Raw genomic sequence first — 15,892 nt, 5'->3', positions numbered from 1 at the left:
TTTAAAGTATGCCTTTTTGTCAAATTTAAAGTATGAGCATTTTATCTATAAGCATTCTAACTTAATTAGTTATGTTTTACACATGCATGATTTTAAAGCATCATTATCTGCCAGCGTAACTAGTGTTTTATGTTTATTCCATGTACTGCATATATTCTCTTTTTCTTTGAAAACTATAAAACATGTTGTGAAATTGTGGAACTTTTACTTGCACATACAAGTATGTATAGTCTATGATTTTTTATTAAAGAATTCCAATATCCGACTGAAAAATATTGTAGCATTATTACGTTACATACATATTTGGCATATTTTGGCGGTTATATATTGCATTTTCTTGTTTCTTTGTTGTCATTCTGCCTTCTTCTGCAATTCTGTTTAAAACTTTGTTGGTAAATATGGCACGTTAATTAGTTAATTAGAACTACTTTCTGTATACATTTTTTCAATTTTTCCATATGATTTCATGAGATATTTCTTATGGGGTACAAAAGGGGTGATTTTTCAATAAATCAACAGTCTGCTCTTTTATATTTTGGGGGGTTCACATTACTTTTGGGGTTTTCCTAAATTTCGGTAAATACCAGTATTTATAATTTCTACAGCATAACTAATTATGGCTACGTAATTTGATGATTTAACGTATAAAATTTTAATTAGTGAAAGTGTAATTTTTAACATTCTGGGAAGTTTATTAAGGACCATATATCAAGATTATTTTTGGATTCAATCTTATTTGAATTTCTATTCCGCAATTATCACTGTGTTGAATATTTGTGTATTTAGCCATGTCTTGATTATTTGATATCTGGATATTTCTAGGAATTTAAAGTCTCATATTTAGATCAAATTACTCAAGGGTGATTGAAATTAAGGCCTGGATTAATTTTTTAATACTACAATGTATTGTTGTTCATTCTGATTTGATGCAAACTCAATAAATTTGTGAAACTTTAAATTCTGTGTTTGTTCTTCTGAGTACTGAAATTGATTTCCAAATGAGAATAGTCATTGTGTGCTCATCACGTAATATCTTTGGTGTCAGAAGTGGGATACCCATTGTGTGCTATCTCCCTACACCTACAACACTTAACTAGAGGTACTATGAGCAAGCTCACAATTGATACCCCCCGCTAAGAAAAAATCATCACTCATGTTTTTTTTTCTATGATAGAAAATATTGGATGAATCTATTTCACCGTCCATTTTCTATAAATAACAACTGCTCTATTTTTTAAAACTGTTAATGCTAATATGAGTACACAGACCAATTTCTCTTCTTTAAATTCAATTTTAGTTTAAGTTAACTGTTAATGCATGAGGGCATATGCATCCTTATGTTAACAAACATGACTCGAATCAAACAAAATTCCACATGTCAAGCAGCCATTTAATATAAACATTTTGAATTTGATTTTTTTTTAACAATGACATTGAACTTCCTAAATTGACCTTGGGTCAAGGTCATGACACAGCCTCAGGTTACAAGTAATCTTGATGTGAATGAAGAACTTCCAATATTTGTCCATTAGAAAGATACGGACTGGACATGAAATTTGCACTTTTCTGCCAGTGACCTTGGCCTTGCCCAAATGACCTTGGATTAAGGTCATGACACACCCATAGGTCATAAGCAATCTTTATCTGAACAGAGAACTTCCAATGTTTCTCCATAAGAAAGATATGGACCAGACACGAATTTTGCACTTTTTCTGTCAGTGACCTTGACCTTGCCCAAATGACCTTGGTTCAAGGTCATGACACACCCTTAGGTCATAAGCAATCTTTGTGTGAAGTAAGACCTTCCAATGTTTCTTCATTAAAAAGATATGGACCGGACACGAATTTTGCAATTTTTTCTGCCAGTGACCTTGACCATGTCCAAATGACCTTGGGTCAAGGTCATGACACACCCTTAGGTCTTAAGCAATCTTTGTTTGAAGTAAGAACTTCCAATGTTTTTCCATAAGAGAGAAATGGACTGGACACGAATTTTGCACTTTTTCTGACAGTGACCTTGACCTTGCCCGAATGACCTTGGTTCAAGGTCATGACACACCCTTAGGTCATAAGCAATCTTTGTGTGAAGTAAGACCTTCCAATGGTTCTCCGTAAGAAAGATATGGACCGGACACGAATTGAACAGACAGACGGACGGACAAAGTGATTCCTATATACCCCCCCAAACTTCGTTTGCGGGGGGTATAATAAGTATTCTGGGTTTATGGTAACATGTATACACAATGATTGGCATCAACAAAATATTCTGAACTGCAAAGTATTCTTAACCATGGCAGTAATTTAGTCCTGCATAAAATTAAAGTCAGTTCACAGTAATGCGTCATACGATATAGTAGCATTACCAGCGTTTCCCAGGTAAAGATGTTGGCATAAAAACAGACCCAGTTCTGAGTGATGTACATTCGGCCCTGCACTAGGATCTCTTTTTGCAAGGCACAAGAATAATCTGCAAGGAACAAATTTAAAGTCAAATCTACTGAGCAAGTTTGAAAAACTTACTTATAAAATAATCCATGTAAGTATATGCATGAAAAACAAGTTGAGCATTAATAAAATTCTTGCATTAAATTTACTAGTCTTGAGGAGTCATGCATACATGGAAGGTTTGACATTTAAAATTATTGAAGATTCCCAACGCGAAGAATTCATATTTATCTGTATAATGTCACCAGAAGTTCCCCTTTTAGATTCTTAATTCTCACTTTTATCTTTTTTTCTAAGTTGTATGCCATATAGAATTATAACAAAATTTCAGCACTCAAGATTTCATATTCCTGCTGAATTAAGTTCAGTCAAACTTTGTTATCTTGAACTTGATGGGACTGTTTAAAAGCTTCGAAATATCCGAGAATTCAAGATATCGAGGGTAAAATACTTTAAAAATAAGTAATTGGTATTTACAAATCACTTCAATTACATATCCATTGTATTCGAAATATCAGTGTTCGAGATATCAAAGTTCAACTGTACTTGTGTTAATTAAAGAGTATACTGTATTTTAGCTTCATTTCCAAAATACTTTTTAAAAATTTTTCTGACATTGTGAAATTTAAAAAGATGTTGTATACATTACAAATAACAGAGCATATGAAATAATTTCCTTACCCACAAGGAGCCTATCCTCTCTATAGACATCCTTAAAAATCTTCCTGAAATCTTCACTTTTCGTTTTATAAGATGTGTTCCACATCTAAAATGACATAAATTCGTTAAATTCCCCATGAGTGACATCATAACCATCTTGTATCAAAGAACTGCAGGTACATAAAATATGGGCATGTGTGTTAATAAACAAAAAATTAAACTAATTAACAGTATATACAAATGTTAATTATTGCATTGAAATCTATCAAATTGATACAGTTTACAAGTGGCATGCATTTCATACGTATACACATTAAAACAATATTAAGTTTGATGCATTTATTGTAAATGTGATAAAATTCTTTTCTATGTTCCCACATTGGATTTATTCCATCACATGAGGTTACTTTGATGGATTTTTAATTACGGTATTTTATTTTAACTTAAACAATTCATTTTGCTGTAAATTCTCATAAACAAAGCAAAGCCACGAATCTTTGATCTACCCCTGCAGCAATTGCTAACAACAACATGTGGTGCATGGCATGAAGGTATAGGATGATATTTTTAAATCTGATGCCGATTAAATTTTATGTTAAAAATACCCAGATGGAATGATCAAATGACAAAAATAATACCCAAAAAATTACATGTATAAAAATCTAAAATCTACTGAAATTTAATCATCAAAGATGGATTTATATGAAGTAGAGAGATATGAGAGGGAGGAATGGGGTAATTTATAGCTTTTTTGGTTTTTAAAATTAGCAACATTTGGTCATAATGTCATTGAAAAATTCATCTATAATTAAGGATTTACGGTACATTGAAATTAAAAAATCCCCTCAAAATCTGAAATACACTGTGTTACATACTGGTAATTAAATGCAAGATTGAAGATTAAAAACATAGCCAGGGTTGATTTTTATTCTCCTTTTTGAATGAAAGTATAAAATTGTGCCACTCCCATTCAATCTTTTTATAGGGACTGTATTTATGAACACATAAAAGTAATAATGCAATTCAACAGCATTTAAATGATATTGGTCTTCATACTGGATGACTTTATTCCTTCAATTCTAAATAAACTTTTTTTGAAAAACTGTTAAAATCTCTTTAATGTGTATCAAATATCAAAAATATTGGAAAATGTCAATTCGATGAACTCTTTTTGAAGTTTTTATTGCAGAGTACATGAAATTTTCTGAGTACTTGTGGCAGGAAATGATTAGTATACAATCTAATCTACACTAGCTGCAGAATTGGTACTTATTAGAGTATAAATCTACCAGGTGTGTTAAAAACACTACATCTACATATTGAGTGTTATCATGACTAACACATATATTAGTAAACACTTGAGGGAAACATTAAAAAAAAGGACTTATATTGTAAGCGTTTTAAAAAAAATTTCCTAAAACACTTATTACAAAGTAATATTCAATTGAGTACTACAATAAATGCATATTATATACTTGTGTATTCAAGTGCATATGATTTTATTAAATTATAATTACCATGTACCGGGTAATACAAAAATATTCCAACATTGCTATCATACCCCCACCCCCAAAAGTTGATCATACACCGGCCCTCACTAAACAAGAACTACCAGTATATCTATATGATTGTATTCAAATATAGCTATATATTTATGACCCCTATTGAAAATTCATTCAATTTTTCAAGGATGATCTCATTTAATTGTTATCAATATATAAACAACTAAAATTTTATGCTGGCCAGATATCAACTAATGGCCCCTAGCTTTGAATACATATAATTTTACAGTATTTTTTAAAGCTTAACATTAATAAAATAACTAAGTGATTTCAAATGTCTTCACTCTGGCAACTCTTATTTTTTTAAAATATAGATTTATATACAGTATGTACTATGCCACATATTTTTCACAATTTCATTTTCTCACATATTTACAATGCATTGGTATTCGTGTAGAATATTTAAGTCATAATATATTTTATCTAATATACAAGTATATATAAATTTTCATATTTCAGAATCTACCTGTAAATATCTTGTGACTTTACATAAAAAACTGACTATAAATCAAGTAATTATGGTTAGCAGGTAATCTATTTTCATGTATAATATATTGCATTCCTTGTCATAACTATGTTTGATTTACCAGTAAGCTGAAAATGCATTATACATGTTTTTCAGACAAATTTGAAACACATTTAAACATTTAAATCCTTATATGAAAAAGAAATGAAAGTGTTTGAAACTTGTGGCAAGTATGGCACGGTACTAAATTAGCACTTCAATTGGGAAAAAGACATGACTTATCTACAAATAAAAATAGAAAAACCCTTCCCAAAAGTTGATAGTGTATATATGTATGATTATATAAATAAAATGAGAATGTTTAAGTTAAGTGTAATAGACGTGCTATAATAATGTCATAGAAAAGATAATTGTATATTATATAGATATTACTTGGGGCTTGTTACACACACACAAAAAATTATACCTACATCAGATACAATCTGTTAAAAAGAAACAACTTCAAAATTGTACTGTACGTCAATTTAAAAAAAATGGATAAATTTACTGAAACCATCAATCAAGGTTTATATATTGATCCCCTCTGAATTAGGGAAGATATTTTATACCATTAAATGTAAAAATTTTAAATATTTAGTTAAAAATATATGTATTTTACAATTATTTTTTAATGGCCTTTTTTATGCATTAAATTGAAATAAAGGTAGTGTAAATGGTGAACCCTGTAGCAGTACTTGAATTAAACGAAATTATTCTTCACCAAAACGCACTATAGCAAACAGATATATACATAAAATATACAGCATGGAACAAACAAGAGAAATATACCAACCTCCTGGGACATGTTAATAAACATACAAGTGATACATTTGTATACAGGTGAATGTTGGCTTAGTCAGTGATGTACAGTATATATACCTGGTATATTAGTTTGATATTAACATAATTTATAGGTATATAAGACCAAAAAAATTGAATATATATGTTGTTTACTACAACACTCTAATGTGGAGAAAGTTCAATTGGTAGGAAATTTTTTTTTTTTTTCCATTTTCATTTCCAAATTTTACATTGAAACAATTATAGTATTTAAAGGTAACCTTTTTAAAATGCCCTATTTATGCATTAAATCAAACATACTGAAGTTAATTGAATAGAAGGCAAGTGCTGCTTTAATAAAATACAATATACATGTAATGGTACATGTATTTTCTAACTAATTTTTTATGTAACTCAAATGCAAATCATTGTCCCAATAATTGCACATTGCATCCACTAAATGAAAATAATTACTCTAAACAGCATGCAGCATTGAGATTCCAGTCATGATTGCCATCAGAAAAAATTCAAATGACCTATAAACACATATACCGGTATATATTTTTTGGCCTAATGTAAGCATATTTCTTTACAGAAATATAATGTATATGAACATGTACTGCATATTTAACCTGTAGTGTGCCATTATTTATGCAGGTAATCAGTGTCTTATTCACTAATCATACCCGTCTAATATTTTTTCAGTTTTTACTAGGTATTAATTATGACTTGAAAGACTCAAATTAAAATAAATTCGAAAAATTAAAAATTGGGAGAAGGATACTAATCATGTTTCCATACATTTATCAAAAATATAAAATATTCTACCAAGACTTTTAATTGGTTTAATTTATTATGAAATGAATATTTTCTTACCATAAATAAAAATTAAAACTTTATTTTTGTCAAAAGAAAGGACCAGCTGCAAGAGATATTCTTTTTTTAAAAGGTTTTTTTTATCTTTTCTTTTCCATCTTTAATTTAATAATGATTTGCATGTTAATGAACATGAAAAGCCTCAATTTTCTTTTTGTTTCCTTTATCCATACGTAACTCTCAACTCAAATGAAACAGAGGATTACACAGCATACCATAATTATTATACTAAATAAATATTAGCCTGTACAAGTACAAATGTACAAATCTTAAACTGAGAATTGCACAATACATATATATTTTCCAAACATAAAACAAGCCATAATTACTTTTGATGCCTGCAATGTGGAGAAACAAACATTTTTTATAAATGACAGAAAGACAATCTCAATGCTTTTGCAGATCAAATATTTCAGACCAAATTTTTCAGCATAAAATTTTGTGAATGTGCAAGATAATCTTGTATGCAATTGAAAAAAAATATTGTATGAGGCCAAACAGATTATGGAAGCAACATACAAAAAAAAATTTAAAAATAAAATAACCACAAAAATACTTACTGTGTACCATGGGGCATTTTTCTTTTTTTTGTCGCTTTTATCTGCACTTTTCTTGGCTGCTGATAGGCTGCTGTCTTCAACACGACTGCTGTCACTGACCATTCCGTTCTTTGACTCCAGACTGACGTTCATGTCCAATGACTTCTCGGAGCACTTGTCCATGATGTTCTCCAGAGACTTCTCAAAGGAGCGTTCCCTTGAATGAGACCGCACAAACTCGGTGCTGCTCCTGCTGCCCGAGTCGGACCTCTCCACCAATCTACTGGGAGTTTTGCTGGGACTCGGTGACTCTCGGAACGACGACGACTTGCCTCTGGATATGCCTGACCCTCCTAGGATCGGTGATTTTGAGGACTTTGAATCGGTTTTGTCAAGACTGACCCCTACACCTTTACCCCAAGACACACTGTCGCCACTGGATTTCTGTTCCGTCTCTCTCAAACTACTGTCGGAAGGCCGACGTGTATCATAGTTACTGTTAAAGCTATGACGATGTCGCACTTCTCCACCATTGGTGAAACCGCTGGTAAAGTTGGGTGCTGACTCAACTGCCTCCACTGATTCATCTTTTTTCTCTTCATATCTAGCTTGGAGGTAGGGAGCAGATGAAAATTTGGAAAGGCCTGCTTTGCTACAAAACATGTGATTATTAAAGAAACATGATTCAAACACAGCGTAGAAATGTACATTGTTGTACATGTGTATCACAAAAACCGACGTTGCAATCAAATGTTATTTTTATGTACATGTTAATAATAATGCTCCAAAAGTTAATGGAATCTGCAGAGCACAATGTGCTTATTCCTTTTCAACATGTTATTTCTAATGCCTATAATGCCTATGCAAGTGGTCATTTCATTTGAAAGACCTGATAATTGGGTGTTAATCTGAGATTCCTCTGACTCTAACCCCGCTTTTATATTGTGACGTGCAGGGTCTCCCATCCCAGCACGTCACAATATAAAAGCGGGGGTTAGAGTCAGAGGAATCTCGGATTAACTGGGTGTTAACTTAGCCCTCATCTGATATAAGGAAATTCCTTTATCAACCTATTTATTTGTGCATTAAAGTTTTGATCAAATTTACTTCAAATCTGATATATACACTTTCAATTGAGAAATATCTATAACTTAAGCAATTGTTCAGCTACTTCCTTGCATTTGAAATCTTGAAGCAGCAAATCTTAAATTCAAGATCATTGCTCTACCATGTTGCTTTGAAAAATTTCTAAGTTTAACAGATAATTTCATCTTGAAATTTTGGATTCTCAGATCTTTGTGTTGATAGTACCTCAAAAGATATCGGTGCACACACTTACCTTGGCGAATCAGAATTCATACTGCCGGAACTTTGAGAGTCCTGATCCGACTCTGCAGACCGTTTTCTACTAATGCTGAAATACATACATATATTGATTTAACAAAAAAGTACAGATTAAGTGACAATACCATTAGATAATAAGTGATGATTTAGCAGATAATTCATGTGTGGCTTGAACAGCCATGCACATATGTTACTGTCAAATTACAAGATGTTTATCTACACATGAACTTAATGCTGCACCCAATTTATTTAAAAAAAAAAAAACTGCCTTTGTATTTAGGATACATTTGTTAATATACAAACTAAGATTTTTTAAAAAACATCTAGATGCTTTTATCAAGTCTAAACAAACTTAAAAGTGTGGATGTAATGTGTGATCTATACAGTACCAGTAATGGTGTTTTCAAATAGAAAACAGTATATTTAATAGCAATGAATTATTATAAAAATATTATCCACAAAGTTTTCCATTATAAGAACATACATATATACCAATTAAAATAAGCGTATACATTTATAATTACATTTCAAAAATATTTTGTTTGTAAAGTGTGAAAAGCATTCACTACACCACAACACAGATGGATGGTCAAAATTTAGATTATGAGTTTTGTTCTGATGTTATAAACATTAAACGTTGTTAGTTGAAGTTGTGGCTGTTACAGTGGCTCTTCTGTTAATCTGAACTTCTCCAAGCATATAACAGGGGTTTTGACATACTGATATTCATTACATTTGCAGACAAGATAGGTGGTTTTAAAATCAACAATGATTAAAAATTACCATTGAATCTCATAAATGTAACAGTATGTGCAGACAAATTTTCATAAAGTGCATTATTCAATTTGTGATTTATGAGACTATCGTATATCTTAAATTAATTCAAAAACTCTGCCCCAAAATATGGTTCAAATGCTTTAAATATAAACAATATCTTCTTAATTATTAATCTATTAAAAATTAACATGATTGATGTTATGTTTTCTAAAAATCAGCACAATTCACATTTTACAATTCCTTACATGAGTCAGTCGTATAATCATATACAGCTGTGTAAATCCGTTTAATAATTTAAAATAACAATTTTACCTTTTTTCTTTTTTTCCTTTCATTTTAACATTACAAAATATTTTATATTTTGAATTGCTTTTTATTAGAAACTTTTTAAACTTCAAAAAAAATTACTAGTATGAATTAGAAAGCTACATATTTTTTATCCCATTTTTGCAAATTTGTTACATGCAACCCCCCCCCCCCCCCCCACATTCAGAATTTACTGAAATAATAACCCACCAACTATCGCACCTTCATTAATTGTGTAGGTGTAGACTTTGCTCTGCTCAACAGCAGCAGGCAAACATTTTTAATCCTATACCAGTCAATGGCTGTTATAATGTAAAATCTATTCAACAGCTGCTGTATGTGGTATATATAGTGGCATTTGTGACAGTGCTTTATATCAAAACCCTCACTGACCTGGTTTTTTCCCTCACTGATTGTGCATTTCTGACTGAAATCAATATAATTTGCACTTCACTGATAAAACATTCAGTTACAAGCAGTATTATCATCACTGCTAGACTTTCTATAAAAACGTTTTATCTTTTCTTCAGGATTGAATATATTACTAACACCATTATTCAACCACTGAATGCCAGCTAAGTCAAAATTAAAAAAAAATTAAAATAAATACCAGTAAATATTTGATAAAAGTTTATTAAAAATAGGATAAAGCATCCAGATTTGGAGGAAATTTCCATCTACAGATATTTTGATTTTAAAACTTTAAAGAGATGGCTTATATATATGTATTTTTATCCAAAATCTACTCATGTTCTAAAATTGCACAGCTGTTGATTATATAAGGATGGACATTTATTTACCATAAGGCAAAGATTTCCATAGTTTCATACTATAAAAGATTTATGCCAAGCCAAAAATATGAAATTTGGTTTTTCTTGAAAATTGATTCCTCTTTATTTTCTTATCTTTGTCAATTTATTTTTCAATGACTACTAAATGAATAGAGTAAAAGTAAAAAATGCAACTGCAGTGACTGGAATGTTATTTATAAAACCATATGATTTTCTATCCAATGCCATGAGTGTTATACATGTATTAGGAACTTTAAATCCATTGAACAATCTTATAATAAATCATTATATTTATGAAAAAGAAAGTTTATATACAGTGTTAAAATGTTCATGCTAAACAATTATGGCATTAATTTAATCATTGACTATTCATAATCATAGTATGCGATTGTAAAATACATTTTAAAGTAGCTAGTACAAGCACAGTATATCAATGAACAGTACATATTACAATTATATTCCAGTTTGTACAATTATACCGGTAAATAAATAACACAGCAAATTACAAAATACCAAAATAGTTTTCAATAGCTAGCTCTAGCTGGATTGCTTGACAGGGTATTAAATTTGTTCTGCTAGTTATCAAATCAGGTCTGAATCTTAGATAGGTCTTGTTGTTCCAGTGTAAATTGTTGGTTTTTTAAACATTCAATTCATTTATATTACACATCGAAAACCTCTAAAACACTTTCTCCTGTTGTTAATTAATTCAGCTATAGTCTTTTGAAAGAATTTTCACCTGACTCTAAGCACTGGATAATATAAATACATGTACTAACAGTATAAAACTAGCAGTTGGACATTATGCAGTTATGTACAGAATAAGTTTAAGAAGATGTTATTACAGAAATGTAGTTTTCTATTACATGTACACCCGCTTGAGAATTCCATCTTGAGCTCTTAAAAACTCTACCAATATTCTGTAATTTGCTGTAATTAGTTGATGGGATAAATGAATTATCAATTGTATGTGTAACAAGTGACAATATGCATGTACATTACTAACTAAGAAATTATTCCAATTATGATAAAGTAGACCAAATATAAAACATTATATTTCGAAATCATCTGACAAGAAACGTGAAATGTTCCGATTATTCACCCAATTATGGGGTGATTAACAGATTAAAGCGAGAAGATTTAATGGTAGTTCTTACTATCATATGCATGTACCGGCGTGTACTATGAATACTTACTGTTGTGGTGACCATCTAAAAATACTTGTGACAGCCGCTACTGTGGAATGAACGGCTGAACTTAGACCGTGTGGACTAGATCCGTTTGCATTGCGAATCAACTCTTCGAGTTCTTCGTTATTATTTCTAATGTCTGTCTCATTTTGGGAAGGATTTCGCAAGTTGCTCATACTATGCTCTAGAATTTGGCAACAGTCTGTCAAAATCAAACAGCTAAATGCATCATTGAAACAAAAGAAAATTTGGTGTACCCTTCAGCCGTTCGGTTTTATTTACTTCGTACCTAATGCGTCATTTCCGGTTATCTTCCCAAACCCGATCATAATTTCCTGTTCACTTTTTAAAATACAGCAAATGTTTTGATCTATTAAGAAACATTTTTTTTAATTACTTCCTAAAATATCAAATCTGCAAATACTTAGATATCATCACAATTTTTTTCTTTAATTTTTTTTTTTTTTGGGGGGGGGGGGGGGGTCCTGGCACAAATTCATTTGATATTCGGCCCTTTGAACTTTTTAAAAGTATATAATTGTTAAATACTTATAGTTGAATTTATTTACAGATTTATAATAAAACTTACCGAAGGAAATTATAATACAATAAAGGGGCATATGGTCACGATTTTGCTAAAATTTTATTTTTTCTAATTTTATTGTATAATGCATTTATCAGTAATGATCAATTAAAATTTGAGTGTCAGTCGTAGAGTTATAAGCAAGATACAGAACTTACAATTCTTTGCTTTTAAGTTTGTAAACAAAGTTCGTGGCATGTTTTTGTTTACATTGGTTCAATATACTGGTAAAAGCTGTTCTAAGTGTTGACATTTAGAAAACCGGGGACCCGGAGCGGATGGAAGTTCTAATTTTAATTAGATTGATCGACATTCAAATTTTGATTGACTACTATAAATGCCTGAAGCATTTTAAACATTAAAAACGAAAAAAATTGCTGACAAAAATCGTAATCCCTTTAGGCAAGTTCTTCTTTTCATCCCTCTTATATGTTTACCGGCTTTAAAATCAAAATCAATTTAAACTGATACAAACTGAGTATTATTATATTCTTGTATTTAATGACATATAAGATATATAGAACAACATATAAAAAGACATAAAATCTCGAATTTACCAAACAACCCCCCCCCCCCAAAAAAAAAAACCCAAGTCGGGTTGCAGTGCAAAAAGGTTATATCCCTATATTTACATCTATGGAGTATGATTCCCTCTATTTCTTAAGGAAACTTATAGTTAATTCATAGCTCTATATAAACAGCAAGGCTAAAATATACCTGCCCCGTTTGTCGATTGGTCGAAAAGTTGACAGGACTGAAATCGTAACAGCTACCTAAGAAAAATCACAGACTGCACGAAACAATCATGATGGATTAGGCTGTTTCTTTTACCTAACGTACTAATGTACATTATATTAACAGTAATTAACAGTAATATAGTGAATTTTACTAACTTTTTATTGTCAATTTATTAATTAGTTAAAAGAAGGATGTAAATATAAACAATAAAATGCTTTAAATTCTTTGCTGATTGATACGGGTTATGAAGGTAGCGATCATTGCAGAAAAAAATTACATAACCCGCTATATACTGAGCGCGGGTTATGTATTTTTTCTGCAATGTCGCCACCTTCATATCCCGAATAAACCACAAAAGAAAGCATTTTATTGTTTAATTGAATGAATGCTGTAATTTTCCAAAAAAATGTACCGTATAATATCATTATAGTCATATTGTATATTTTATTACATATATCAAAACTTCATACAAGATTTATCAATACACTATGTAATATATATACTAGATACAATATAATATTGTGTCTATGATATAATATCATGATAAAATACAATATTATAAAATATCATATTGTGTCATATACAATATCATAAATGCATTATATATGACACAAAATTACATCATATTATACAATATTCTATTTTATGATTTGGTATTATATTATATGGTATTGATATCAAATGATATGATATTTCATCAAATGATACAATATTGAATGATATTTTTTTTACATCATATGATACAATATTGTTTCATGAAATATGATATTGTATCAAATTGGTAATATCATACAATTGATCATATTTATATAATATCATATAATATAACAAAATTCATGTATCTTACTCGTCATCTATATCATATAATAATCGTATACAATATATTATCTCATAATTTTTGCAATATCATATATGTTACAATAATGAATATTATATCAAACAATATCATATTATACAATTCAATGCAATACAATATCTAATTGTATCATATATTTTGAAATAGGGATGATATGATATGTTATCATATTATTAGATGCAGTATACTTTATCATGTCATATTTTATAATATCATATTATGATATTAACACATATGATTCAATATCACAGGAATAGGAATCATATGATATATTATATAAATCAATGATCATGCACATCTATCAACTGCATTTTACTAATAAGAAGATTTACATTTGCTCCAGCTAAAAGATAATCCAGATCAAGTTCTGCATTTGAAGCTACCTTTATTTAAACATCCATGATTAAATTAACTGTTTGAGTTAGACTAGGAATGGACATAATTTACTTCATCTTTTATAACCATTTCAAACTTCTGATCCTTACACGTACAATTTAAAATGTTCTAGAATCTTCAATTTGCGTTTTTTTAGCATCAAGATGTATATTATCAAGATCACTCTCAGAATCCGAAGCTACCTCTTTGATTCATTCACATACCCAGTAGTTGTATCAGCAAGGCAAGTTTGAAGAAGTAATGAATAATTATTGTTTACACAAATATGTAACCTGCTCCAAAGACCTGAATTTGATAACCTCCTCCAGCATCCCAAACTTGTGGGTCAGATTCAGCATCCAAGCATGTGGATTGCACCAGTATCACAAGATGCATCATCTATTCAAATTCTGTAAAGATTGAACCAGAAATAAAGAAGATTTGTCAATCAAAGGGCACCTGCTCCATAAAGTTTAACCAGCTCCAAACAAGCTTAAGAGGCCCATGGGCCACATCGCTCACCTGAACAGCAGTTCCTTGTAACATTACATTTTGTAGCATATGCTTTTTCTATTTTAAACATTGAACCCCTTTCTGGGGACCCAGTTATGGTCCGAGGTTTATGGTTGGCTTGAACAACATAAATAGTAACATAGGAATGAAAATGTGAAGCACTGCGGTGGGACCGCACGTACACAACCTGAAAAACTGAACGTAGCAGAGTTCCACTTCAAGAGGAATAACTCTCAGACTGTACAGAACACAAGAAAGATAACTCTTGGTTCCACTACATTAGAGTTTACACAATTTGAGGATCCTTGCATAGTAATCTCACAAACTGTAGCATTATAGTTCTCGAGAAAAACTTTTTAAAAACATTTTCAATATATCTTTCTATGTTAAACTTTGAACCCCTCTTGGGGCCACAGTATTAGTCCAGTGCTAAAGTTTTAATTATTTGGAATCTTCATTATTTAAGGATGCTTGCCTAGTTATCTCACAAGCTGAAGCATTATAGTTCCCTAGAAATAGATTTTTCAACATTTTCCCTCTATATTTCTATGCTAAACTTTGAACACCTCTTGGGGCCCCAGTATTAGATTGAGATCACGGCTTTTATAATTTCGAATCTACACTATTTGAGGGTGCTGACGTAGTTATCTGACAAATTGATGCATTGTAGTTCTCGAAAGGAAGATTTTTAAACATTTTCCATATATACCGGTACTTCTACATTTAACTTTCAACCCATCTTGGGTCTCTAGTATTAGTCCAGGGGTCACTATTTTAAAACTGTCGAACCTTCATTATCCAAGGTTGTATGCATGATAGTAATCTCACAAATTGAAGCATTGTAGTTCTCGAGAAGAAGATTTTTTAACATGTTGCCTTTATATTTCTATAATAAATTTTGACCCCATCTTGGGGCCCCAGTATTGGTCCGGGGGTCACGATTTTACCAATTAGGAATCTACATAAGCGAAGGATGCATGCATAGAAATTCCACAAACTAAAACATTGTAGTTCTTGAGAAGAAAATTTTCAAACTGTTCCTTTATGTTTTT

The 15,892-nt window shown here is 30.7% G+C and overlaps 1 protein-coding gene across 3 annotated transcripts in view; it reads right to left on the bottom strand.

The window, feature by feature from the left end:
* Nucleotides 1-12,083, bottom strand: part of LOC105340156 (protein Aster-B) — a 28,197-nt gene extending 16,114 nt beyond the window's left edge. The window contains exons 1-6 of one of the 3 annotated variants that reach the window (XM_066076042.1): nucleotides 11,782-11,917; nucleotides 10,188-10,221; nucleotides 8,707-8,781; nucleotides 7,389-8,019; nucleotides 3,127-3,211; nucleotides 2,364-2,467 (exon numbers count right to left, since the gene is read on the bottom strand). In XM_066076042.1, the coding sequence (XP_065932114.1) occupies nucleotides 2,364-2,467; nucleotides 3,127-3,211; nucleotides 7,389-8,019; nucleotides 8,707-8,726 (840 nt within the window). In that variant the 5' untranslated portion in view covers nucleotides 8,727-8,781; nucleotides 10,188-10,221; nucleotides 11,782-11,917. Of the gene's footprint in view, nucleotides 1-2,363; nucleotides 2,468-3,126; nucleotides 3,212-7,388; nucleotides 8,020-8,706; nucleotides 8,782-10,187; nucleotides 10,222-11,781 lie in introns of all 3 variants that reach the window. The other 2 variants (XM_034447898.2, XM_066076041.1) reach the window with 2 other exon arrangements.
* Between the last annotated feature and the right edge of the window lie 3,809 nt (nucleotides 12,084-15,892).

Source organism: Magallana gigas, chromosome 2, assembly GCF_963853765.1.
Source record: "Magallana gigas chromosome 2, xbMagGiga1.1, whole genome shotgun sequence".
NCBI lineage: Eukaryota > Metazoa > Mollusca > Bivalvia > Ostreida > Ostreidae > Magallana > Magallana gigas.
The sequence above is the reverse complement of the archived record's forward strand: the minus strand, read 5'-3'. Positions and strand labels throughout refer to the sequence as shown.